Source organism: Juglans microcarpa x Juglans regia, chromosome 3D, assembly GCF_004785595.1.
Source record: "Juglans microcarpa x Juglans regia isolate MS1-56 chromosome 3D, Jm3101_v1.0, whole genome shotgun sequence".
In the NCBI taxonomy this organism is placed as follows: Eukaryota; Viridiplantae; Streptophyta; class Magnoliopsida; order Fagales; family Juglandaceae; genus Juglans; species Juglans microcarpa x Juglans regia.
This window is the reverse complement of record NC_054598.1, coordinates 13,189,340-13,216,466: the sequence shown is the minus strand read 5'-3', so window position 1 is coordinate 13,216,466 and position 27,127 is coordinate 13,189,340. Positions and strand designations below refer to the sequence as shown.

Below are 27,127 nucleotides of genomic sequence, written 5' to 3'. Positions count from 1 at the left end.
TTTTTCAAGATAAAGTCTTTCTTTTTATAAAAGGTATACGCAAAATTTATCTATTTAGAATTCGTAAGTTGTTTCTCGGTTAATAAGTGTGGTCGATGATGCCAAAATCTAGCATGGCTAACAATCTTGCTCTGTTAATTATTTTTGTAAACAATTAATGTTATTATTGCAGGAAAATATATATGTACGTTACATGCTTCGTCAAGATAAAATGAGAATTTATACATTAAATACAGTAGAACATGTAAAACATCAGGTGGAATTACTGTTTGCTGTAATGTGCACACTTCTCTGCCAGTACCGGGAAATGCCGGATTTAGTTGGCTCTTTTTTTAAGCGACGAAGTAGAAAATAACCCTTTTTGATCTTCCTTTACGTACCTTTGAGAGATCTCAGCATTACAGTTCCTGGATTTGGTCTCCCATGCATAAGCTAAAACAAGAACCAAACCACTGGCCATGCCAAAAGATATTTCAACACAGCCCCTGCAACAAGACCAATTTAACTCGAGATTTAGGCATTAAAATTCGAAGAATGATAAAAAAAAAAAAAAAAAAAAAAAAAAAAAAAAAAAAAAAAAAAAAACTATGGAACAATACGTACACTTCTTCCATGGAAGAAGCTTCAAGCCATTACTGTACGACGCGGTGAAGAAACAATCCGTTGACGTGTTGACCCCATTAGGACAGTTACAGATAAAGGAGTTGTACGATCCCGTGAAGCCACAAACTCCATGGCTGCTCTCGCATCGAGAACACAAGCCTGGATACTCATTATTCACATTGAATTTATATTTGAGGGCAATCCCGTACTTCCAATTTTCGGGTTTAGATTCCTGGCCATTAAAGCTGTAAAACCCAGAATATGAAGTGCACTGCAACTTCTTCAAATCCATTTCAAATGCCGGCCCAAGATCCACCGGAGTGTAAATGCAGCAAGTAGAGATTGGGAGATTAATGGTAATAATAGGCCTGCAAGAGTACAAAACACTGCAAATGGGTGTACCCTCGTTGTCGCAGAGAGGGACTTTGGAGTTGTTTCCGTCAGCGTATAGGCCATCCAACGTATATATCGGGGAGGAAGAGATTGAGCAGTCCAATAAAGCAAAGATGGTGTCGTCGTGAAAAGTGAAGGGCGCATCCCAGTCTAGGCCGAAACCTTTGCTTGGTTGAGTGCAGGAACAGGTGGACATGGAAGGATCCGAGATGTAGATGACTTGTTTGGCGTAGTCTATGGCGGTGACAGGGTAGGAACCAGTATGAGTTGTTAAGACGAGGTTTTGTTGGTTGCAAGTAACATATTGCTGGAAGCGTGGATCGCCGCAACCGGGATCACTCCCAAATGGGAATTTGAGGATTTGTTTGCCACAGGTTCTTTGGCAGGTCTGTGCTGAGATTAAGGAGGGTATATTGATCAGTAAGATCAAGATGAAGAGAGAAATGAAAAAGGAGGTAATTGGAGTTATGGAATAAGAATGGCTCTGCGTCATTATTTCTTACAGCTATGGAAAGAGAGAGAAGCTAGCGGGAATTAGTGAAGAGGCAGTAGATGTTGTAGAAGACCGGAAGCATGCAGTTTGTGATTGAAGAGGCAGGAAGATGGTGGAAGGAGTGCATATGGTCGATCGAGTTAATATATGGGGATTGGGGGATCGATCGCATTCTCACTTTCGGTGTTATGCAGCTGCCTAGCTTTTGCAGCCAATCATTTACTTTTTACCCTTTTACTGGATGACTTCTCTGACAAATAATATTTAGTATTATTTAAAAAATTTAAGTAAATAATAATAAATATGATAAAATGTATTTATCTTTTTTTTCTTCATTTGAAATCTTCAAATTTAAAAAATTAAAATTAAAATAAATAATATTACACGCACAACCATTTATACAATTATGTTTTAAAATGATGATATTTTTATAAATAAATGTTATTTTTATAAGTTATTTATATAAATACTTTTCATTTAAAATATAATTATATAAAAAAGATTATAAAAAAAGTTGTATGTTTATATTTTTTATTAAAAAAATATTTTTCTAGACCGCGAACAAAGAGAGGATCATGACACCCAAAGAAAAATAAGAGAATCTCACACTTATGGCCTACTCTTGCTATTACTTTAAACTGGTTAATTATTTTTATAAACTAATGTTATTCATTATTTTAATTTTTATTATTATCTCATCATTTTATGATGTGACATTAGATTATTAGAGATTATTTATTATATCTCACTTTGAACTTATCATTTAATACTAAATCATAAAATGATGAGATAATGATAAAAATAGATATGATGAATAGATTTACTCATAAACTATATATCTATTTTATTTCTTTTTAATTTTAATTGGATAATGATTTTTAATTCTAATCTATAATTCCCTCACCAGAACCCCTCAAAACAAGGGTAACCGTAGGTTTCTTTTTCTTGGAAGGTACATTGCATCTAAAGTTAAAAGAAGGCCGCAGAAGAAAAGCAGAAACAGAAAATATATATATATATATATATATATAGATATAATAGAAAGAGCTATATATAATGATTATCTACGTCCCCAGATATACTTTTATTCAATAAAAGCAAGATACGTACGTATTTCATAATCCAATTGCAATTTATGGAGGATAAAAGTTTATGCTCAAAGTACTCTATGCAACTCTCAAATGGCTGTCATCCATATAATGTGATATATATGTGTTTTTTTTTTTAAAAAAAAATCAAAGCAGTCTTCATTCATCAGACAAAAAGATCAATCATACAATGCTTTTAATGATGAATACATTTCTTAATTAATTCCGGATCGATCCTCTTCTAACCAAACAGACTCTTCTTCACATGACAAGACTAACTTAGCCATTTGATGAGCAGCATTATTCTCTTCTTTTGATGTCTTCAATGAACTAGTCATACCATGACCAGTTCTTCTCAGATCACCTCTGTATATCCCTTGTCACAGAAAGAGCATCCCCTTTAAATATGACCTGTTTAAACCAATTTCCCTACATAACTTCATAGCTCTCCATAAGGCATTCATTTCTCCTATCTTCAAATTTATTTCATCTAAAGATACATCCCAATTTGCTTTAAAAAAAAAAATTGTTAACTAATTTTTGCCATCTGATAACTTTATTTACTGAACCGGTTGTAGTTGTTTGCTCCCTTAGCATAACTTGTGCCAGCTGATACTCTTCCAAGCCATTCTTTTCACCACTAAAAATAGCGCGGGAACTTTCAAACGTATCTTCAAATACATAGTTTGTTTCTTCTTAACCAAATCCTTCCGAAAACACATGCAGCTTCCTCCGGTTCATTTTTCTGTAATCTTTGTCACCATCTCCTCCCATATACTGAAAGTATAATACTAGTCCCACTGCTCTCAGCTCCCGTTAGGAGGAATGTTTTTATTTTTATTTTTATTTTTTATTTCGTGATTAAGGAAATATTTTTTTAATGATGTTATAATTTTTTTTTTTAAAAAAAATATTTAAAAATGTTACAAAAATACATGTAAAAAAAAATGCTAAAAAAAAATACATTCCAAAATAACTAGCAGGAAATAACGGTGGCTGTAGTGCCGTCCTAAAAATTAAGGAAAATGATACTCTCATCATTGGTTCTAATAGCTCGGTGTTATCGCTAGGATTTTTTATTTTTATTTTTTATTTTTACATAGTGATTAAGAAAATATTTTTTAATAATATTGTGATTTTTTTATTTTTTTTAAAAATATTTAAAAGTGTAAAAAAAAATACATGTAAAAAGGCAAAAAAAAAAAAAAAACTAGTTATATCTAACGGTAGCTCCGTTGGGAGGGATGGATGTATCACCGTCCATGCTGAAAAAGCCGTCTCTGTACATTTATAACTCCGCAATGTGTCACAGATTTGAAGAAAGAGATCTGAATTTCTTCTCATTAATAACGTGAATGTAAAAGCTGTACAATAGTTCCATTTATACACTTGAGATTTACTAATGTGATTGTACAATGCTTAATATCTGGCCAACTAGATTATCTACATGTAACTAACTTAATTGAACTTAATTGTCAACTAACAGTAGATGAAGCCCTTTGTTTGGCTTCTCAGGATTTTAATTCCAATTCCTCTATATGATTTTGTATATTCCAACACCCTCCCTCAAGACGAGAATGGATATTAATCATTCCAATCTTGCAAAAAAGATGATGAAAATAAGTAATCCCAGAGGCTTAGTTAATATATCTGCTAGCTAATATTTGGAAGGAATGTGGATGATTTTGATGAGTCCCTCTTGCAATTTTAGTTGAATGTGTTTTGTCCTTTCATGATGAACAGGGTTTGAGACAATGTTAGATGCAGGTTTCATATCAGTATAAAGTAATGCAGCTTGAGAGTGAGTAATGTTTAAGTCAGCCAAAAGATAAACCAGCCATTGAAGTTCACAAGTTGTAGAGGCTAGTGCTCTATAATCGAATTCTGCAGATGATCTACTAATAGTAGGTTGCTTCTTTGATTTCCATGAGATGAGAGAATCTTCTATAAAGACTGTGAAACCAGTAACACTTCTTCTAGTGTCAAGGCATCCCCTCCCCCCCCCCCCTCCCCCCCAAAAAAAAAATCACTGTCTGAGTAGGCTTTTAGATGTAAAGGTGATGCTGCAGCTAGAAACATTCCTTGACTTGGTGTAGCCTTTATGTATCGAAGGACTCTTTCAGGAACTTGGAGATGTGATGTGCTAAGCTATGAACTGACTCAATGCTTGTACTGAGTAAGCCAGATCAAGTCTGGTGATGGTGAGATATAATAGTCGACCAACTAGCCTTCTATAAAAAGCAGGATTAGATAAAGGAGGGGAAGAATCATATGCACTGAGCTTTAGAGTTGATTCCATAGGAAAAGCTACTGGTTTGCAGCCAGAAAGGCCACTATCTTGCAAAATATATAGAGCATACTTTCTTTAACATAAAGTAATACTCTTGATTGATCTAGCCACTTCAATGCCCAAAAAATATTTCAATTCACCCAAGTCTTGTATTGTAAAAGAATCATGTAGAAACTTCTTTACAATGGTAATATGCTCAATCTTATTAGAAGTAATAATAACATCATCAACATATATCAACAGAGCCATGAAATTGCTGGAAGTTTGTTTGATCAAAAGTGATGAATCTGACTTGCCTTGAGTAAATCCAAACTGAAGTAAAGAAGAAGACAATTTTGAAAACCATTATCTTGAAGCCTGTTTCAGGCCATATAGACTCTTTTTGATTTTGCATACTCGAGGATCATTAGGAGAGGAAAATCCTGGTGGCAATTGCATGTACGCTTCTTCATTTAAATCTCCATGCAAGAAAGCATTGTTTACATCAAGTTGATGCAAATATCAATGCTTTATTGTAGCCACAGCAAGTAAGACACGCACAATTGTCATTTTTGCAACAAGAGAATAGGTGTCAAAGAAATCAAGGCCTTCTTGTTGGGTATAACCCTTTGCTACAAATCTAGCTTTATATCTCTCAACTGTACCATCAACTTTGAATTTTATACAATAAACCTATTTGCAACCTATTGCAGTTTTTTTTTGAGGCAAAATAGTAAGATCCCAAGTTTTATTAGGTTCAACAGCTTTTATTTCATCTGCCATAGCATTTTGCCATTAAGGGTATAAAATGACTTGTTTGAAAGTTTTGGGTTTAGAGATAGGAGAAACAACAGAAACAAAAGCTTTATGTTTAGGAGACAATTTGGAATTAGAAAGAAAAATAATGATAGAATAAGGCTTACCAGAAGAAGGACAACTAGAAGATGCTGGAGATGTTGAAGTTGTATTAGTCAGATTACCACAATAGTAATTCTGCAAATATGTAGGAGAATGCCCGATTCTTTCAGATCTTCTAAGATTTGTAATATCATGATTTGTAAAAATGGAATTTGTAGGAGGTAATGAAGAAGAATTTGAAGGATTTGTAGGATTTGGGACTGCTGAGTCATAGACTTGAGGAAAATTGGGAAAAACAAAAGGTGTATGATTAATATTAGGTATGGATGGAAAATTTGATTTATGAAATACCATATTTATGGATACAAAGGTTTTGAGAGTGAGTAGATCAAGGACTTTGTATCCTTTGATATTGGGTGGATAACCAAGGAATAGACATTTTGATGCTCTTGGGTGAAATTTGCCTCGATTACTTGTAATGGTACTTGCAAAACACAAGCAGCCAAATACTTTGAGATAGTTATAAGTTGGTGGCTTTTGAAATAAAAGAGAATATGGTGTTTGATTGTTGAGGATGGATGAAGGGGCATGATTAATGAGATGTGTAGCAGTTAATACACAATTAGTCTAGTAAGATAAGGGTAATTTTGATTGAAACAGAAGAGATCTAGCTACATTCGATAGGTGTTGATGTTTTCTTTCAACCCTACCATTTTGCTAAGGGGTTTCAACACATGATAGTTGATGTTTATGCCATGCTCTTGATAAAAGACAGGCATATTAAACTCTTGACCATTATCTGTTTGAAGAGTTTGAATATTTATGTTGAATTGAGTATGAACATAGGTAATGAAACTAGTAAGTAGAAATCGAGTGTCTGTTTTTGTTTTCATCAGATAGAGCCAAGTAAAATGTGTGTAATCATCTACAATTGTGAGAAAGTATGTCTAGCCAAAATAAGAAGTTGTAGAAAAAGGGTCCCAAATGTCACAATGAACTAATTGAAAAGCTTTATTTGAGTGACTAGTTGATACAGAAAGGGGTTGCTTCTTTTGTCTAGCTAGAGGAGAAATTTTACATACATGATTGTGAGAAGGTTTTACAAAAGAATCTAAAGTACTAATGATTCGTATTCTTGCAGGTGGAAGGTGTCTTAATTTAAGATGCCATATATCAGAATTGATATTACAAGAGCTAAAGAGGTAGAAGATGAACTAATTGAGTCAAGCATTTCACCTTTTGCTGTAGTAGAAAAGTTTTGTAAGTGGTATAGACCAGATTTCACTTCAAAAAGCCCAATCATCTTCCATTTGCTGAGGTCCTACAAAATACATTTGGATTGGAGGAAGAACAATCCAATTGAATTATCTTTAGTCAATCTTGAAGCATAAATAAGATTGATATTAAAGGCAAGAAAATAAAGAGCATTATGTAAGGTTATATCAGGTGAAATATTAACATGTCCAGTAAAGATAATAGGAACAAATTGGCCATGTGGTAGATGAAATTTAGAAGGTTTACTGGGTACATTTATGGAGGTGAAGAGATGAGGAGAACATATCATATGATCTATTGCTCCAGTTCAAGTATCCAAGTAGACGAATTCTTTGAAGATGAAACAATGTTGCAAGAAGAAAATGTACTTGAAGTAGAAGCAACATTAGCTATTGAATTAGAATTAAGGTTTGAACTCGATAGACTATTAGCAAGTGTGAGTAGATTTTGAATTTGCTCTTGAGAGAAAATCATATTTGGAATGCTTAAAGTCTGCTCCAGAGAAAAAACATTGTTTGCAATGGGCAACCTTCGAGTAGTTGCACCTCCAAATTGTGTAGGTAAAGATATTTTGCCTTGTGGACCTTTCCATCCAGGTGGATAGCCAATGAGTTGAAAACACTTGTTTGCAAGATGATTAGATATCCAAAGTGAGAACATATCACATTTGCTTTGACTTTTGGTTTTAGAAATCGAGCACCATTTTTTTGTCTCATTGGTTTTGCAGCAACCATAGCATGCCAGCAGTATTGGTTAAGGATCTTTGACTTTCTTCTTGCAGTAGCAAAGAAAAAATCTTGCTCATTGAGGGTAATGGAGATTGAAGCAATAATTAACTTTACAAGACGGAGTAAGAATCACGCAAGCCAATCAAGAATTTCATCACATAGTCAGATTGTTGATGCTCAGTGAGATTCTTTAATATGTCACATGAACTTCTATAAAGATTTCCACATTGACAGATTGGAATTGGGCGATAACTAATGTACTCATCCCAAAGAGTTTTAAATTCACTAAAATATTCAGTGATAGATTTTGATTCTTAAGAAATAAAGCTAAGAGATTTCTCCAAAGTGAAAACTTGTGGACCATCATTTCGAAGATATTGAGTTTTAAGCTCCTCCCATATATTAAATGCACTTGTGAAATAGAGAAGAATACCACGAATTTCTTTGGCAATAGAATTCATCAACCAAGATAATACCAGATTATTTGGTCTCAGCCAAGCAACTCGAAACCTAGGATCATTAAGACTAAGTTGAGTTAAACTTCCATCAATAAAGACAATCTTGTTCTTCACAGTGAGGGCAATGGAAATAGATCAACTCCATGCAACATAATTCTTGCCAGTGAAAATTTCAGAAACCAGAAGAGCTCCAAGTTTATTAAATGGATGCAGATTGTAGTGACTCAAGGAATCATCAGAAGGATTCACCATAGAATCAGAAGAATTTTCCATAGAAGCAAGAAAGAAATCAAGAAAGCAACGGAATAATCTTTATACACGATGATACCATGTAAAATTGGTAAAAATTGAAAACAAAGGACTTGAAGAAAGAGATATGAATTTCTTCTCATTAACAATGTGAATGTAAAAGCTACACAATGGTTTTATTTACACTTGAGATTCACTAATGTGACTATACAATGCTTAATATCTGGCCAACTAATTTCTGTGCATGTAACTAACTTAATTGTCAACTAACAGTAGATGAAGCCCTTTGTTTGGCTTCTCAGGATTTTAATTCCAATTCCTCTATATGATTTTGTATATTCCAACAATTGGTCTCGCCGCCAGCCTCTCTATCTCAGAGCATTCCCATCTGATTTCGCATCTGCCTTTATCTCTATATTTTGGGGGAAAGTTTAGGGATTGCACCCAAAACCTCCCTTAATGCGAATCCCTAAATTAGGGATGAGATTTTCGAGTGCTACAGTGGTTCCCCATATTTGGGGAACCATTGTATATCCCCAATCTTGATTTTGGTTCCTGGCTCATCGTTAGTCCCTTGTCTTCTTCTCTCTTGACGATTGGGTGCCCTCATCTGTATCGCCCCTCCCTCGCAACGTAGCCACATCGACAACATCCTCTCTATTGGCAATTTTTTTAAGTCCTCATATCCTTCACTCTCGGTTTCCTCCATGGCCAGATTCCCTGTTCTCTTTCGCACATTCCATTATATTTCGGTTTCTTCCATGGCTACACTTTGGGAGAACCGGAATCCTCCATGGCTGGCCACCCAGCTTCTTTATCGCATTTCATTTTTGGGATCCTCCATTGCTAGACTTTGTCCTTCTCTCTCGCACAAATCCAACACACACTAAAAGCAATCTGTATGCTTTCATTTGAGATATGTTCTTGGTTGTATGTATTTGGATTTTTTTTTTATAAGGGTATGTATTTTGCGATTGATATTGCTGGTTGTATGTATTTGGATTTTTTATATATTGCATTGCATTGAGATCTGTTCTTGTTAACTCAAAACCCTAGCCTTTTTTGGATCTCCAATTTTATCTGCCATCCGAAGCTGCATTTGTGAGTTTCTCTGATCTTTGGAATCTAGGGTTTCTTTGTTATTTGTTATTTGTGAATTAACTCTGATCTTTGTGGGTTTCTTTGTTCTTTATAAATTAACTCTGCCATTTGTAGCCTTTTTTACTCTGAGATATTTGTAAGCTACATTTTTTCTATATCAAACATCTATTACCATTTCCCTTTATTTTCATTGAATGGTGGTAGGCTTCCATCTCATTTAGTTTAAATCCCTAGACGATGGACATGATTGAGATCTATTTTTGCATTGAAATTGCTATTGTGCACTGAGATATGTTTTTGCACTGAGATTCGTTTGTGTACTGAAATTGCTATTGCTATGTTGGTTTCCAAAATGATGAGGCTTGCAACTTGTGCTTTTTTTATAGGATTACACCCTGTTATGATGATAGTTTTTTTACTTGTGCTTTTTTGCTGTTATCTAAGCTTTATTATATGGTTTTGCTTAGCATATGATTTTGTTATATTTTTTTTAGCATATTTTTTATGCTGATTTTCGTGTCCTTTATCACCTTGATCTTTCTTTTCATACTGATTTCCACCTTTATCATTTATAGCATGTTTCATTTATTATCTTTATCTTTCTTTTCATGCTGATTTCCATATCCTTTGTTTTGTTGTTTCAATTCTCTCTACTCCAACACTCTTTTGCTTTGTTGTTTTCTTTTTCAATAATTATTGTTTCTCTTATTCTCTTGTGTTTGGTTCTTCCTCTGTTGGGTCTTTGCAGCATTTGGTATTGATCAATAATTATTTCCCGGGGGTGCATGTCTAGTGTAATAAGGCTGTGATGATGGTTCTAATTTGTATTTGGGAGGGGTTAATTTACAAGTGTTAATGAGGCCTGATTGATATGACAGGGTAATCCTAACCCGGATGGCCACCAAGTATTTTGTGATAGTTTTCACAAAAGACAACCAGGGTTTAAGGATTTACAGCCATTCGAGATTGAGATCCTCTCTTACACATGCTATAAATAAATAAAAAACCATTATGAGCCTCATGGAACACACATTCTTTATCGAACCGGATGTGAATGCTCTTATTTAGTTAGCATCGTGCAAGTTTCTTTACTATCACTATTTGTTTTTTAAATGATTAGGATTTATTCATAGCATGTTCATTTATTTGACACACGGCCATTCTATTTTAATCCATATATTGCTCACTCATTTCTACCAACAATTGTATGTTTATAATTGTTGTTCAGTTTTTTGAAAGTTATATTACTTTGATGAGTTTTCTGCTCAATTAAAGATATATTTCCCTTGGATGCTTTTCTTGTTTGGTATGATTTTGGTTGTCTATTCCCCTAGCTGTGATGATAACAAAGTTGAGTGAAAACACGGGAAAGTTCTAACATACTCCATGGCATGGTAACCCAGACGGCCAATCACAAAGGTAACTGATTGTTGCAGTCATTCGGGCAAGTGGCTTTTTTCTTATGTGTTACCATTCCTTTCTAGAGCCACTTTGTATGAGTTAATGGTTTGGGTTTGTTTGGGGGCTTTACAAGAGCAAGTTGAGTGTCGACAATGCAAATGCTCACTGTTTGTCAACAAACTTGAAGCAAAACAAAAGATAACACTACCCAATGCCTAGGTCAAGTAGTAGCACTAGCAATATCTCACGCTCAACAAACTATCGTCAAAATGAATACCCAGTATGTTATTGTAGTATTAAAGCATGTCGATGAACTGCTCATATTGAGGATAATGAGGGGCACCGATTTTTTGGTTACCAAAACTATGAGGTAATTTTGCATTTGTTATTTGTCTTATTTACTGAATTGTTATGGTCATATTGTGCTTATAGATTTCAATACTTGTCAATTATGCAGGCTGGGCATGCTTACAAGTTTTTATATTGGTATGATCCAGAAATATTAGCATATGATCAAAAGAAAATTAACTGATTAAAAACCAAACTTTATACGATACAAGCCTTAATGGAGATCCAAACCAGTAAACATCGAGTAGAAATTGATTTAGAAAGGTGTAAGAGAAAACTAGATAAAACCAATTTGATTATTATGATTTGGATGTCATGGTTATTTGTTTTGGTAAATTATTTTAAAAAATTCTGAGCAATCTTATAGCAACATGTACTAAACTTTTGGGTCCATTGTATGGGCATTTTTAGTGACTGTAATTATAATATAGTTTTATTGTTCGCACATTAAATTTGTGTTTTGGGACTAATGTGAATGAATAATAGTAGTACTTGTACGTAGAATTAATAAAATATTATAGATGCATTTTACCTCTTTTCAATTTTGTATTTCAGTTATTGAGAATGAATTTGCAGTTTATCAAGTGTGTATTTTTTCTTAACATATTCCTTTCCTTTTGGTGTTCTTAAAACTTAGATCATTTAGATCACCAATAAATCTGGCAGGATATTTATCTGTTACAAATAAAATACTGTTATAAATAAAATATCGTTGCAAATAAAATACTGTTGAAAAAGTGAAATAATTGTTCATGCCATTGAATATGATCACGCCGAATATACTTATAATGTGGGCGATTGCCACCACGCCTCGATGTTGATCCGTCATCGTCATTACAATCAATATCCAACTCATCCTAAGAGGATAAGTTAAGCAACAACTTACGAAAGAATAAACGAGGTATTTGATGAAGGGAGTGGAAGATAAGGCAGAATTTGGATATTTCTCTTTAAGATGAAATCGCACTTAGGTTCATGAGAATGTGAATGGAACCAAAAGCCCTATTTATACAAAAAAAAAAAAGGTAACTGTTTCAATAAGACAAAAAATATGTTATCGTTCGAGAAAAGACAAAAAATGTTACCGTTGAAAAAATGACAAAAAATATTACCGTTAGAGAAAAGACAACAAATCTTATCTTCAGAAAAAAGACAACAAATGTTACCATTAGCGGAAGGACAACAAATATTATCCGTTGGATGAAGGACAAAAAAATGTTATATCACTCGGAGAAGGTGTGTTACTATTAGAGGAAGGGAAAACATATTACCATTAGATAAAAGGACAAAAATTGTTACCATTAGGCAATGCAAATAAAATATTACTGTTATATATGCAGACAAAAATATATTCAAAAATATAATCGCGTTGAAAATCCACATATTCAAAAAAATTATTATTCATAATACTATAATAATTTAAAAAGTATTATTGTATCCGAAAAAAATTCGTATAAAGTATTTGTAAAATTAGTAGAATGTGATATTTGAAAACAAGCTAAAAAGACAAAAGAATTAATAGTTAAAAATGAAAATAGAAGTAAGAGAATAAACTAATAAAGAAAGAATAGAAAAAAGTTATTTTAATAGAGTAGGGAAATGATAGAGAATGAAATATATGAGATTTTTTAAAGATGAGTAAAATTTAAGATAAAATTTTAAGAATTATATATTTTAATTAAAATTTAAAATTTTTTATAAGAAACGGGATGGAAATGCTCTCACTTCTGTAAAGTGCACTTCGTAGTTTGTGTTTGGTCAGCTTGGTCTCTCCATCTAGTTTTTCTCTCACTCTATGCTCCTCATCCACTGTAGCACAATTATCTAATGAAAAATAATAGAATTTTTCATAGATTGTGTTTACTCTTCATGCCTTTTTATCAAATGCAAACGTGGACATTTATTTATTATGTTAAAGATTTTTAATTGGTCTAAGGTCTTGTTTGGATTCGAAGATGAGTTGAAATGAGTTGTTAATAGTACTGAGATAAGTTATGAATAGTAATGAGATTTATGAGTTCAAGTTAATGAATAATAATAAATAGTAGTAAGATATGTTAAAATAAATTGAGATAAGTTATGAATCTAAACGGAACCTAAGAGTTTGGTTCATATGGTGGTTATAAGAGTAAACACTAAAGATACGCATGCAATTATTTTTAAAATATTTTATTTATCCATATTTTAAATTGAGAGTATTTTTATAAAACGATATTTATTTTATAAATTATTTTATAAAAAATACTCCTAATTTAAAATAGAATTATATAAAAAATTGTGAAAATGATTGTATATATATAATTTTATTTTTCTAATAATAGATGCCTTGGTTCTCTCTCTCTCTTTTTAAAGTTTTCCTTTCTGTGAGAATTTCTATTTTCTCTTAGGGTTTACTCTTTTAATTATTTTTTAAATCATAATCCTATTTGGTTAAAAATGCATGATTACGTTGAAATAAAAATATTAAAATATGATGGTTTAATTTCTTAAACTGTCATATTTTATATTGAGAAATGCTTTAGTAACAAATTTTTTTTATAAAAATAAATTCATAAACTAATCTTTTTTCACATGTTATGTCAGATTGTAAAATTATTTTTATTTTAAAGTCAATCTAATTTATCACATGAAACTACGTTAACTTATAAGTTTATATTTGTGAAATTTTTTTATGGTTGTAGTACTTTTCTTCATATTAGACCTAGCTCAATTTTCAATAAAAAAACTTATTTTATTTTTTAAAAAATAAAAGTAATCTAGAAAATTAAAAAAATTGAAATTTCTACATATTTCCAAACGAGATAAATAATAAATATTTTCATATATTTTGAGATAAAACTTTTAAAACATGACTTCAACTTGTTACCTCGAGATTTTAATTACTTATTTTGATTATATCCAATTTCATAAACTAAATTATAGTTAAAGCTTTTAGAAAATTATAAACAATATCGTTATTCGTAATCAACTTAATTTCTTATTTTGAAGCCAGCTTTATGTCTCTGTTAAGGGATTACCGGAAATTAACAAAAATTCCTTAATTAACAAAAGAAAAATTGCTTGCACGGAATTCAAAATTTTGGTTGGATGCGGAAACCCTCATCTCTGTGTCTAGAGAAAAGAAAACCCGTAAAAACTCTACTTATCCGGCTTAAGGACATCCTACACCGGGACAAGATCTTTCGTCGCCAATGTATTCATATTCATAGCATTCTTCCGAACAGCCCACTACAGAAAGTTTCCCTCCGACTTTGAGACCGTTGTTAGAAGCCAAATGCATATCCATTTCCATGTCATCCTGCTGAAGCAAGTATTGGACATCTTAAATCCCTTCCACTCCTTGGTTTCATGGCGATCGTTTGGTTGCGCCTTTCTAGTCAATGGGTTTCCGTTGTCATCTTCATTTGTACATTGAGTGCCACTTTATATTAAATTTTTGGCTTTGTAAATGTCAGTTTCTACGTTAAAAAACAAGTTCATATGGAAATACCATACCGGAGTCTCCTTTTCTGATTGACTGGGAATTGTTTGGGCTGCTTATTTTATTTGGTGGGCATTTGTATCTTGAAGGTTACAGATGGCGGCTTATTGATCTGGTTGTTTGACATTGCGAAGCCCTGTTCGACAAAATGCCTGTAAGCGCTATATTCTCACCCATCTCAGTGAAAAGGTCATATGCGTACGTAAGTTTGATAGTTGTGGATTTAATATATTGTGGAAATCCGATGAAGTCATATTCTTTTTTTTTATTGGAATCTTGCAACCTTATTTGAAAACTACAGGCGAGGTTGCAGCATTAATTGTAGTTGGATGTGGCCTGTAAAATTGGTGTATTTCTTTTGAAGTGCATTTTGACAATCAGTTATCAGGTTGATGGTCTATACTGTTAGTTGCCACATTTGGAACTACAATACTACCTTAGTTTTGTGTGGATTCTTTACATGCTTGTGGTTGGATCAATTCGCTTAATCACCTTTTTTGGCAGAGGTTTCTAATGCCTAGTCAATCAAATTAATATTTGAGATGCTCATTAATTTTTATAGTTGAATAACTACTAGTTAAATATAAGCAAGACCACCAAATTGGTCTTGGCGGTATGCTCCTCCAAGTCCAAGATTTGAATCCTCTTAGATGCAAACAATTTCTAGGGATAATTGGATTGAGAATTTTCTCCTTAAATTATCCGAGGTGCACTTGCAGAAAACTCCTTGTCGAGGAGTCTGTGCACCTCCAAAATTAGTCAGGACGCTATTCTCACAACCAATGCCATTAAAAGAAAAATAAGGAAAAGTCTATCTTTAGCCATTTTAGCTGGACGAACTCACGGATGAACCCTGCTCAAAAATGAAATAGTGCGTGGAAGACACTTGAGTGCTGTGCGTTTTGATCTCCTTTTCCATAACCCTAAGAGGATCAGATCACCTACGCGATTCGTTCTCCTCTCCACCATCTCCTCCCCGATCTAATCCATCTCTAACCCTCCTTCGTGCGCAAACTCGCCTGTCTATATCGGGATTGAAAGTAAAAAAGAAAAAGGTAATTACCAAAAGTTTCAAATTTTGAATCAGACAAATCCTTTCTTAGGGTTCGATTCTTCGATCCATTGTCGCCATCTTCATTATCATCTTCTCTCTCTCTCTCTCTCTCTCTCTCTCTCTCGTTTGTGTGTGTGTGTGGTGTGCTGCATAGATCTTTCAAAGCATCCAAGTAGATCTCCATGATTAAATCAAAGCTAATTCTCCTTTAATGGAAATTTGATTAGAGTAAAGCTAGCATGCCGCTTGCAGCTTATTGCTACAAGTGACCGCTAGTGCAAAGCTAGTGTTTTTTTTTTTATCCAATTTTTTTATTCACATTTTTTTATCATTTTTAAATATTTTTAAAAAATATAAAAAATACATCAATATACTAAAAATCACTTCCTAAACCATTAAGTAAAAAAAAATTATTATTATTATTTTTTCACAGATCGGTCAAATAAAGTGGTAAGTTTTGTGCGGCAAAGTAGCTTTTTCCATTTGATTATTGCAAGCTTCTCAAGGTAAGAGCAATGATTTTGAAATATCTAGACCTACCCTTTAGCTGCCTAAAAAAATGAACGAAATTGCTATGGTTCTGTCGGTTGAGTATTGTAAATAGGAATGAATCTGGGTATGTGTTGTATCTTCGATGTTGGAAAGGATGAATGCATGACAGTTGTTTGTAAAAATGACAATGAGAATTTCTTAGGGTTCTTCAAGGGAATCCCTTAACCTTCTAAGAAGTTCTACTCAAGATGATAATAGTTTGATACTCTCTTATATTTTTCTCTCATCTTCATATCCATGTTGGGATAACAACCAAAGCAATGAAAGAAAGACATGTGTGCTGTAAACAACAAAAAGAAATGCAATAACAATTAATGAATACAAGGTTCTGGAACTTTTATTCACTAAGGATGAAATGGTGCGTTTCCAACTGTCCGCGCCAAGTGAAACAGTGCACTTCAAGCCTCCTGCTATGCCACTTTCCCCAGCCTTCAAACGATGCATTTCGATTCCCTTGAGTGTGCCTTCAAACGGTGCGTTTTGAGTTCCCTTCTAACTCTTTCAAGTCCCTAACATGACAGACCTCATCACTTCATCTCCCTTATGTCTTATACGGCGATACTCATCCCCTCTTTGCCATCACCACCATACCTTCACAAAGAGGCCATAACAATCCCCCCCCCCCCCTCGGCCCTCTTAAAGGACCTTGCCTACAAGGTGTGGGTAAAGCTCATTCAACCTCCATAAAAGTTCCCAGCTATTATTCTCAGAAGAGGCTCCAACCCACTTTATCAAGACCTCTATCACTGCTCGGTTTCCTTGCGGTTTAATGTGGTGATCCACGATGGCCATCAGGCTCGAGCTGTATCTCCCTTTTGGAGTTCAAGGGAGGCAATCTAGGAATGGGGCAGATCTGAGTACCCAATTTCCGTTTCAAGCATGAAATGTGAAACACAGGATGGATTCGAGAAGTGGCTGACAAATCTAGCTTGTAAGCCACCTTACCAAAACGTTGGGTCACTTGGAAGAGTCCATAGAACCTCAGCGAAAGCTTGAGGTTGTGTTGAGCCGAGATGGAGTTTTGTCTATAGGGTTGCAGTCTAAGGTAAACCCAATCTCTCTCTGCAAATTCTCTTTTAGTTCTTTTTCGGTCTCCATAGCTCTTCATTCTTTATTGAGTTGATTCTAGATTCTACTTGAGTAATGCCCTAATTTGATCACTCATAGATAGGAAGTTTATCTACTGCTTCATTAGCTATTGTGTTTGGTAGATAGATGATAAGTCTAAGTGGGGAATACCCATATAGGGCCTCAAAAGGAAAGATCTTGGTTGATGTGTGATATGAGGTATTATACCACCATTCAGCTATGGGCAACCACTGAACCCAACCCTTAGGCTTAGCCCTTGTATAGCAACATAAATAACCCGCCAATGTCTTATTTAATGCCTCAGTCTAGCTATCAATTTTAGGATAGTAGGTTGAGCTGTATTTTAAGGTAGAACCTTGCAACTCAAACAAGACTTTCCAAAAAGAATTTAGAAATATGGGATCACGATCTGAGACAATGGCCTTAGGCAGTCCATGCAGTTTGAACACTTCCTTTAGGAATAGTTGGGCCATGGTTGCAGTTGTGTATGGGTGGGTTAAAGCAACAAAGTGACCATATTTGGTCAGTCTGTCAATCACCACAAGAATCACACTAGCCCCTTGTGACACAGGCAACCCTTCAATAAAGTTTAGAGAAATTTCCTCACATGCTTGTGTTGGTATGGAAAGGGGTTGGAGGAGGCCAGGAGGTAAAGCATTCTCAGTCTTGTTGGTTTGGAAAATATCACATTCATGGACCAATCTCTTGATGTCCTTTTTCATACCCCTCCAAAAGAAATCTCTCTTGGCCCTTTGGTAGGTTTTTAAGTACCCTGAATAACCTGCCTATGGGTTTAAGTTTATAAAGTCGAGGATCTTTGCCTTAAATTGGGACTGGACATCTATAACAATTCTTCATTTCTTTAAGAGTAACCCTTGTTGGAGGGCAAAGCCTTTAGGCGCCTATTGGTTATTCTAAAGCTTCTGCATAATTTGCTTTAGCTCTAGTGAGGCTGTGTAAGTGGCCTTAAGTTCCTCAACCCAAACTGGAGTTGTAAAGGTTATAAGAGCCAAAAAACTTCCTGACTCAGATCTGGTTCATGCCTTCTAAAGAGGTCATCTTGTTCTCCTTTCTCTTTTTATACTCAGTACGAAAGTCATAGCCCATCAACTTAGTGCCCACTTTTTGCTAAAGTAGAAATTTCAGCGCTTGTTGATTTGTTTTTACTATGAATGTCTGGCCTAATAAATTGGGTCGCCACTTTTGGATTGCTGTGACAAGCGCCAATAGCTCCTTCTTATAGGTAGAAAGGGTTGTCCACCTTGCATTAATACAACCCCAACCCCACAACCACTTGCATTGCACTCAATTGTAAAAAGTTTGGGTAAAATCTAGTAGTTTGAGTACGGGTGGACTGGTCACCGCAACCTTGAGTGTTTGAAATGCCTTGGTAGCTTTAGCATCCCCTTTAAAAGAATTTTTCCTCAATAGTTCCGTTAAAGGGGCTGCTATGAGGCCATAGCCCTTGATAAACTTTCTATAGTAACCTGTTAAGCCCAAAAAACCCCTTAAGGATTTACTATTTTTGGGAATAGGCCATTCAAGCATTGCTATCACTTTCTTTGGGGTAGCCCTTACACCTTGTCCCGATACAACATGATCTAAGTAATCCATTTCTTCCACCCCAAAGTGACACTAAGTCAGCTTAGCATAAGTTGTGCACAGATAAGGTACTCAAAACCTCTGTCAAATGCCTAACATGCTGATCCATGTTGCGGCTATACACCAGGATGTCGTCGAAGAAAACTAGCACGAATTTTCATAAAAATGGCCTAAAAATAGTGTTCATTAGCCTCTGAAAAGTTGAATGCGCGTTAGTAAGTCCGAAGAGTATTACCAAAAACTTGTAGTGGCCCTCATGGGTTCGGAAGGTCATCTTTGGAACATCTTCAGGCACCACCTTTATTTGGTGATATCCGGATCTGAGATCCAGCTTAGAAAATTCCACAGCCCTATGTAACTCATCTAGTAGTTCATCAATCATGGGAATAGAAAACTTGTCTTTAACTGTTTCCTGATTTAGTGCCCTATAATTGACACATAAAAGCCAACTTCTATCGAATTTTTTGACCAATAGGACAGGTGAGGAGAAAGGACTTGAGTTGGGTCTACTGACACCTGTTTTGAGGAGGTCCAATATAATATTCTCAATTTTTGTCTTCTGATAATACGGGTATCGGTAAGGCCATGTAGAAATAGGGCTGGTTCCTTCCTTCAACACAATCTTATGGTCATGAGATCTCTTAGGTGGCAACCCAGTTGGTTATTCAAATATGTGTTTAAAATCAGCCAAAACTCTTCCAAGTGCAGGACATTGCACCTCACTATTCTCTAGTACCGAGTGGGAAGTTAACTTTAAGAGTAGACTCTTACCCTTATAAAGTGAGTGCAGAAACAACTTGTGAAAATCACTAAAAGATGTCTCTTTTAATTTTAGACCCTTTAGATCCAGTGTCCCCCCCCCCCCCCCCCCCCCCCCAACTGGATCTGCATGTACAAGTTTGAAAAGTCTCACATAATTGGCCCTAGTGTTTTCAACCATTGGACCCTTAATACAACGTCACATCTTGTTAGTGCTAACACATAAAATGAGGGTCTGAAACAAGCACCCTGAATTCTAGTGACCTCCTCACTACAGGATCCCATTGTCATTACAACATCACCATTAGCTACTTGCACCTTTAATTGTACTGCCCCATTCATTAGCAATTTATTTTTCTTAACAACTGTTGGGTCTAGGAAGTTGTGTGTTTCCTAAATCCACTAAAATCATCACTAACTTAGTACCAATTTTTCCACATAATCTCATGGTTTTAGGGCAAGGGGTACCTGTTAAGGCATTGAGTGAAATAGTAGGGTTGTCGGCTTGTACTGTGCATGGGGCCGTGTCCACCAAGTCTGTAGAGTCATAGAACACTTCTTCCCTTTATTGTTCTGGTCACTGCCATGTAGAAAGTAAATCTTGGTAGACTTGCATACTTGAGCTAGATTCCACTTTTCGTCGTAATGGTAACATAACCCATGCTTCCTCTTCTATCCATCTATCCCGAGTATAATTTTCTAGTGGGGTTTGGAGAATTTAGGGCTTGTGATGAACTGCTATAAAGGGCTGACCATTGTCCCCCAGTAGGAAATGATGAACTATTTTTATCCACCCATGGCTTCACTGATTTTTTTGTACTAACCAAATACTCTTCCTAGATTTTTGTGAGGCCAAATGTTGTTTTGAGGTTCACTGGATTCAACATTCAAAGGGGAAGGCGGATCTCATCCTTGAGTCTGCTAAGGAAACGACTCAACTTGTGTGTCTCAGCAAAGCCTTTGAGTCTGTTTGAGAGGGCTTCAAACTAACCCTTGTATGTAGCAACATTGGAAGTCTGCTTCAGCCTAGTGAGAGCCTCCATGGGATCATCGTACACTAGAGGACCAAAGTGCATCTGGAGAGCTTGTGTAAAAGTCTGCCAACAAGTGAACTAACCCATGTCCATTGCATCCTAGTTCCAAATTAGGGTCTCTCATTCCATGTGGTAAGAGGTCATAAGAAACTTTTAGGCAGGAGGTGCTTGATAAAATGCAAAATAATGGGAGGCTTTAAAAATCTATCCAGCTGGGTCTTCACCATTAAAGTGAGGAAAATCTAGCTTAATTCCTCTAGGGCATTGTCTGCGCTACTCAGCTATTTCTGGGTCACCTTCCAGAGGGGTCTCTTGGTGAGCTACTTGGTTTTGAGTAGCAAGCATAGTGCACATCATGTCTGTCATTTGGTGCATTTGTTCTTTGAGTTCTTGAATACACTGCTCATGGTGAGCAAGCATGTCCTGTTGTTGCTGTTTAGATCTAGTATTCTCAGCCATTATAATTGTTAGGCTCTTGATACCACTTTTTATAGTTCTGTTGGTTGAGTATTGTAAATAGGAATGAATTTGGGTATACGTTACGTTGTATCTTCAATGTTGGAAAGGATGAACGCACGATAGTTGTTTGTAAAAATGATAATGACATTTTTTGGAATAAAAGTAATAATATTAGGGTTCTTCGAGGGAATTTCTTAATCTCCTAAAAAGTTCAACTCAAGATGATAATAATCTGATACTCTCTTAAATTTTTCTCTCCTCTTCATATCCATGCAAGGATAACAACCAAAGCAATAAACGAAAGACACGTGTGCTGAAAATAACAGAAAGAAATACAATAACAACTAAGGAATACAAGGTTTTGAAACTTTTATTCACTAAGGATGAAATGATGTGTTTCCAGCTGTCTGCACCAAGTTAAATGATGCACTTCAAGTAGGGGTGTCAAATCTTGTTAATGGGTCGTGTTCATATCGTATCAAGACATGTATATTATACTAGGTCAACCCTAACCTGACTTATTAAGCTTATCGTGTCAAAATCTCAAACCCTAACACAATCCGTTAACATTAGGGGTCGTGTCGTTTCAACCTGTTTTGATCCGTTCATGTAAATTGGTTGAACAATCCAGAAATTAACACGTTTGACAGAGCTAAGTTTAACATAATTTTATATAAATGTTAAAATCACAATATTTATAAAAAAAATATAAAACTAACTACAAGTCCAAAATTAAAATTCAAACAATAAAAATATTGAAATTAAAATCCTGACAACTTTATTTTTAGGTATAAGAGTATAATTTTAATTTTAATTTTCTTAACTGGTCATAACGGGTCAAAATGGATTGACCCGTTATCAACGCGTTAAGCAATCGTGTTTTAACGGGTCAATCTATTTTGATCCGAACCCGTTAAGGCTAGACCCTAACTCGCTTTTATCATGTCGTATTCGTGTTGGGCTAACAGATCGTGTCACATATTTTCACCCCTAATTTCAAGCCACCTGCTATGCCACTTTCCCCAGCCTTCAAACGATGCGTTTCGATGCCCTTGAGTGTGCCTTCAAACGGCGCATTTTGAGTTCCCTTCTATCTCAACTCTCAAGTCCCTAACACGACAGACCTCACCACTTCATCTCCCTTGTGTCTTCTGCGGCGATGCTCATCCCCTCTCTGCCATCACCATCATACCTTCACAGAGAGGCCATAACAGAAATTGAAGAATGTTTTGAATCTAATGGTTTCTCTGTTGTTTTCGTCTTTGAAAACTAATGTCTAGATAATCTCGACTGGGATTTGGTTTCCTCGGCAAACAAACAGAGAGTCGATTTTCTTTTTTCTAAAGAAGATTTGTTGCATGTTGGTTTGTCTGGGGCGTGCGCAAACTCTCCTGTCTGTAGCGGGAGTGTTCGTATGTATCCAGGTTTGAGTTTCATCGTTGTTACTGATGCAGGTGATGGAGTGATGAGGAGGGCTTCTACATGGAGGAGAGCTGCTGCAGCATCAACAAGAGATTATCAAAACTTGTTTTGATGGGTTTCTCTGACAGACATGAGCAAGTGCTCCATCTCCTTCTCAGACCATCGTTTTCGACTTGTCTCTTATCAGTCCCTCTTGGGTATTGCTTCAAATTATTTTCCTCTCTTATGTTTTAGAAGATGTTTGAGCCAAGGATGCCCCACACTATGCTCAACTGATAACAGACCTTTTCCTGATTATTCCCCCAAAAAACCTACCATCAGAGACTCTGAATTTGTCCATCAGATTTCAACTGCTATAAAATTACGCCGCTCTGAGCCTCTTCGCCACATTCTAAAGCCTTATGAATCAAAGTTGAGGCCTGACCACCTAATTTGGGTTCTCATGAACATTAAGAATGATTATAAATTGGTATTAGATTTTTTTGACTGGGCATGCCTACGGAGAGACCCAACGCTAGAAGCCCGTTGTATTGTTGTTCAAATTGCTGTGGCATCAAAGGATCTAAAAAAGGCCCATGCACTTATTTGTGATTTTTGGGCAAAACCCAATCGAGATATTAGCTCGTCATACTCTCAATTTGTTGAGAGATTGATATACACTTATAAGGACTGGGGTTCAGATCCCTATATATTTGATATATTCTTTCAAGTCCTTGTTGAAGCTGGGATGTTCAATGAAGCAGGAAAATTTTTTGAAAAATTGTTGAATTTTGGGTTAGTTGTCTCCACAAATTCTTGTAATTTATTTCTTACTCGTCTATCAATAAATTCTGATGGGATTGAGATGGCTATAAAGGTTTTTAATGAATATCCTGAAGTGGGTGTTTGCTGGAACGCTGCATCATATAATATCATAATCCATTCTCTCTGTCAATTAGAGAAAATAAAAGAAGCCCACAGGTTACTCCTTCAAATGGAGTTGAGGGGCTGTATGCCTGACGTAGTGAGTTATAGTACTATAATATGTGGTTATTGTCATGTTGGGGAACTTCAAAAGATGCTGAAACTCATAGAAGAAATGAAAATAAAGGGATTGAAGCCAAACCCTTATACCTACAACAGCTTAATACTTCTTCTGTGCAAGACTGGTAAACTAGTTGAAGCAGGGGAGGTATTCAGGGAGATGATAAAGCAGGGAATTGTTCCAGATAATGTGGTCTATACAACTCTTGTCAGTGGATTCTGTAAATTGGGGAATGTTCGGACTGCATATAGACTGTTTGATGAAATGCGGACAAGGAAAATTATTCCTGATAGTATAACGTACACCGCTATTATCCATGGGTTTTGTCTGACCGGAAAAATTATGGAAGCGGTTAAGCTCTTCCGTGAAATGATTAGTAGAGGGTTCGAACCAGATGAAGTTACTTACACAGCACTTATTGATGGTTATTGCAAGGCAGGTGAGATGAAAGAGGCCTTTGATCTTCACAACCAGATGGTTCAGAGAGGGCTTACTCCAAATGTTGTCACTTACACTGCACTCGTTGATGGCCTCTGTAAAAGAGGTGAGTTAGACACTGCAAATGAGCTTCTTCATGAGATGAGTGGAAAGGGCCTCCAACTGAATATATACACTTACAACTCCATTATAAATGGTCTCTGTAAAGCAGGAAACCTAGCACAGGCAGTAAATCTGATGAAAGAAATGGAGGTGGCAGGCTTCCATCCTGATACATTTACTTTTACTACTCTCATGGATACTTACTGTAAGATGGGGGAGATGGCTAAAGCACATGAGCTCCTGTGCGAGATGCTGGATAGGGGTCTTCAACCTACAGTTGTGACATTCAATGTGCTGATGAATGGGTTTTGCATGTCAGGAATGCTGGAAGATGGTGAGAGGCTGCTAAAATGGATGTTGGAGAAGGGTATAATGCCAAATGCCACCACCTTTAATTGTCTTATGAAGCAGTACTGTATTAGAAATAATATGCGTGCCACGACTGAGATTTATAAGAACATGGGTGCTCAAAGAGTGATGCCTGATAACAACACCTATAACATTTTAATAAAAGGGCATTGCAAAGCTAGGAACATGAAAGAGGCGTGGTTTTTGCACAGAGAAATGGTTGAGAAGGGATTTGATGTTGCAGCTAGTTCCTACAATGCCCTTATCAGAGGTTTTCATAAGAGGAAAAAATTTATGGAGGCTAGGGAACTATTTGAAGAGATGAGAAAGCACGGGTTGACTGCAGAGAGAGAAATATATAACATTTTTGTTGATATGAACTTTGAAGAAGGGAACATGGAATTCACTCTTGAGCTCTGTGATGAAGCAATAGAGAAATGTCTAGTGGATACGGCCAAAAATGAAACGACATAACTGGAGCTGGACTTTTTGGGTTATTATTTGGTATGATTTTTTGCAGACATGGACTGTCAATTTATGTTTGCATCAGCTTGCCTGGTGGGATGCTATGACATACTATCCAGATCTACCCAGAATCATGGTAATTTTTATGTTTGGCCTCTTCATTGGGATTCTTTATCTTTTACATGTAGCATATGTACTGCACTAGCCCTTAGTAACTATTAAATTCTGCGACATCATGTATTTATGAACATTATGACGTTGATGTGACTTCTATAATTTCATGAAGCAAGGTTGGCATCAGAACTTGTTATTTCAAGTTGGGCTTGGGTGGAAAGATCCCCATATTGGGTGAACTGACCACATCCTAACTATGTCAAACAGATAAAATGAACAGTCGTGCACATGGGCATAGGCATGTGCACATTTTATTTGACCCACAAACTATCACTTATTTTTCACTTTGCACCCTAAGCTACAAAAAGTTTCAATTTGCCCCTAAACTACCTATATTTTTCAATTTTCACCCTTTGTTAAGATTTGATCGTTAAGATGAGTGAAAAATTATCCAGCTCGCACAATCTTAATGGTCAGATTTGAATGGAGGGTGCAAAATGAAACCTATTTGTAGTGTAGGGTGCAAAGTGAAAACATTTGTAGTTTAGAGTGCAAAAGAAAAAGGGGTGGTAATTTGTGGGTGAGAGGTGTAATTTCTCCTTATAATATTCAATAACTATATGAACTATGAGAATATATGGAAGGATGTTTCTCTTGTAATATTTATTTCTTGGTGGTGGGAGGAGCAGGATCTTGAGTTTAGTTGTTTTATAAATTTTGTTTGATGGAGTCCTCCCAAATGCTAATGCAGAGTTTTGTACTGATCTTGACATTGATGTCAATCTTAATTTGGTCATTTTTGGGCTTTCTAATCCGTCTTGAATGAATTTGCATTGCCAAAGCACTGTTTCAATTGAAGTTTTATGCATTAAGATTACTTTCTATATCAGGTTGTTTACATGGTTACCATCCCAACTTCTAGCCAAGTGACCTACATATTTATGACCTAGCTATAACTATCGATTGGAGGGTTTATTGGCCGCAAAATTGTGGAATCTAGTTGTAATAGACAGGCTATATCAATGTGGTTGTTTCCAATGATAGTTTTCTTTTATGGAAGTGAAGAATAAGAAAGGTAGCCCAAATATAACTCTCACTCCTTATTCTCACCTTTGCATGGGGCTTGCTTCATTTTTGAACTTTTATTTAGTGCCATTAAATCTCTTGATCTTAATTTACTTGAATAGATGCAGGACTCTTGGTTTGATTGGAAGAGTTGGTGTTACCAGATAAAGCTGCTGTGAGGGCATTTAGCCAAGAGAAGCTCGACCAGGTTTTTAGGCATTACTAGTTTAATGACACTACAGTCACTTCAAGGAAAAATTTTTGAGCAAGAACAGATGAGTTTGACTAGTAGTTTCAGAGCGACCACAATCAGTGTCATTTGCTCCCCTTATCTGTCCTTACTTTATGATCTTCTGACTTGAAGGTTTCAGTAATGGAAGATTACCTTGAATTTTTGTGGCAGCTGCAAAAGAGGTTTTATCAACTGAGCTGCGATACTCCTCTTTATTGGTGTTTGAGCATTAACTTGGTCTTACAACAAGCCAGACCGTTGTTTGAATGTCCAATAACTCTACAAAATCTGGCACTGCATTACAAAGCACCTTTTCTTATAGAAGCCTTGTACTCCATTTTGAGTACATCATCCAATTGTCTATAGATGGTCTTTTTTATAATATTGTATGTGATGCAAGTTTCATTTTTTCTTTCATTGATACTTCGTTACTAGATATAATTGTTTTCTTCTTATCAATTTTGGCTATACTTTTGAGATATTAATCCTTGTCCAGATCTCATGCACTGGAGTATCTATAGTTCTTTAGAATATATGATCCTTTCCCGAACTTTTGCGGGGTGTATACTAATTAATGTGGTGTCCTCTGTCACGGGTATATTTTTCTTTTTAGTTTCCTGTGT

General features: G+C 35.6%; 2 protein-coding genes across 3 annotated transcripts; one reads left to right on the top strand and one right to left on the bottom strand.

Annotated features, from left to right (window-relative positions):
* Positions 1-207: 207 nt before the first annotated feature.
* Positions 208-1,644, bottom strand: LOC121254774. Its single transcript, XM_041154921.1, has 2 exons — positions 604-1,644; positions 208-485 (listed from the first exon to the last, which is right to left on the bottom strand). The coding sequence occupies exons 1-2, from the start codon at positions 1,487-1,489 to the stop codon at positions 433-435; spliced, it is 939 nt and encodes a 312-aa protein (XP_041010855.1). The 5' UTR covers positions 1,490-1,644; the 3' UTR covers positions 208-432.
* A 20,678-nt stretch (positions 1,645-22,322) lies between these two features.
* LOC121254770 (pentatricopeptide repeat-containing protein At1g05670, mitochondrial) lies at positions 22,323-27,054 on the top strand. 2 transcript variants are annotated; one of them, XM_041154918.1, is made up of 2 exons: positions 22,323-25,229; positions 26,401-27,054. In XM_041154918.1, exon 1 carries the CDS (start codon positions 22,847-22,849, stop codon positions 25,100-25,102), a length of 2,256 nt encoding a protein of 751 aa, XP_041010852.1. In that variant the 5' UTR covers positions 22,323-22,846; the 3' UTR covers positions 25,103-25,229; positions 26,401-27,054. The 2 variants fall into 2 exon arrangements, with proteins under 2 accessions (XP_041010852.1, XP_041010851.1); XM_041154917.1 differs by having other exon boundaries at positions 26,395-27,054.
* Positions 27,055-27,127: the final 73 nt, after the last annotated feature.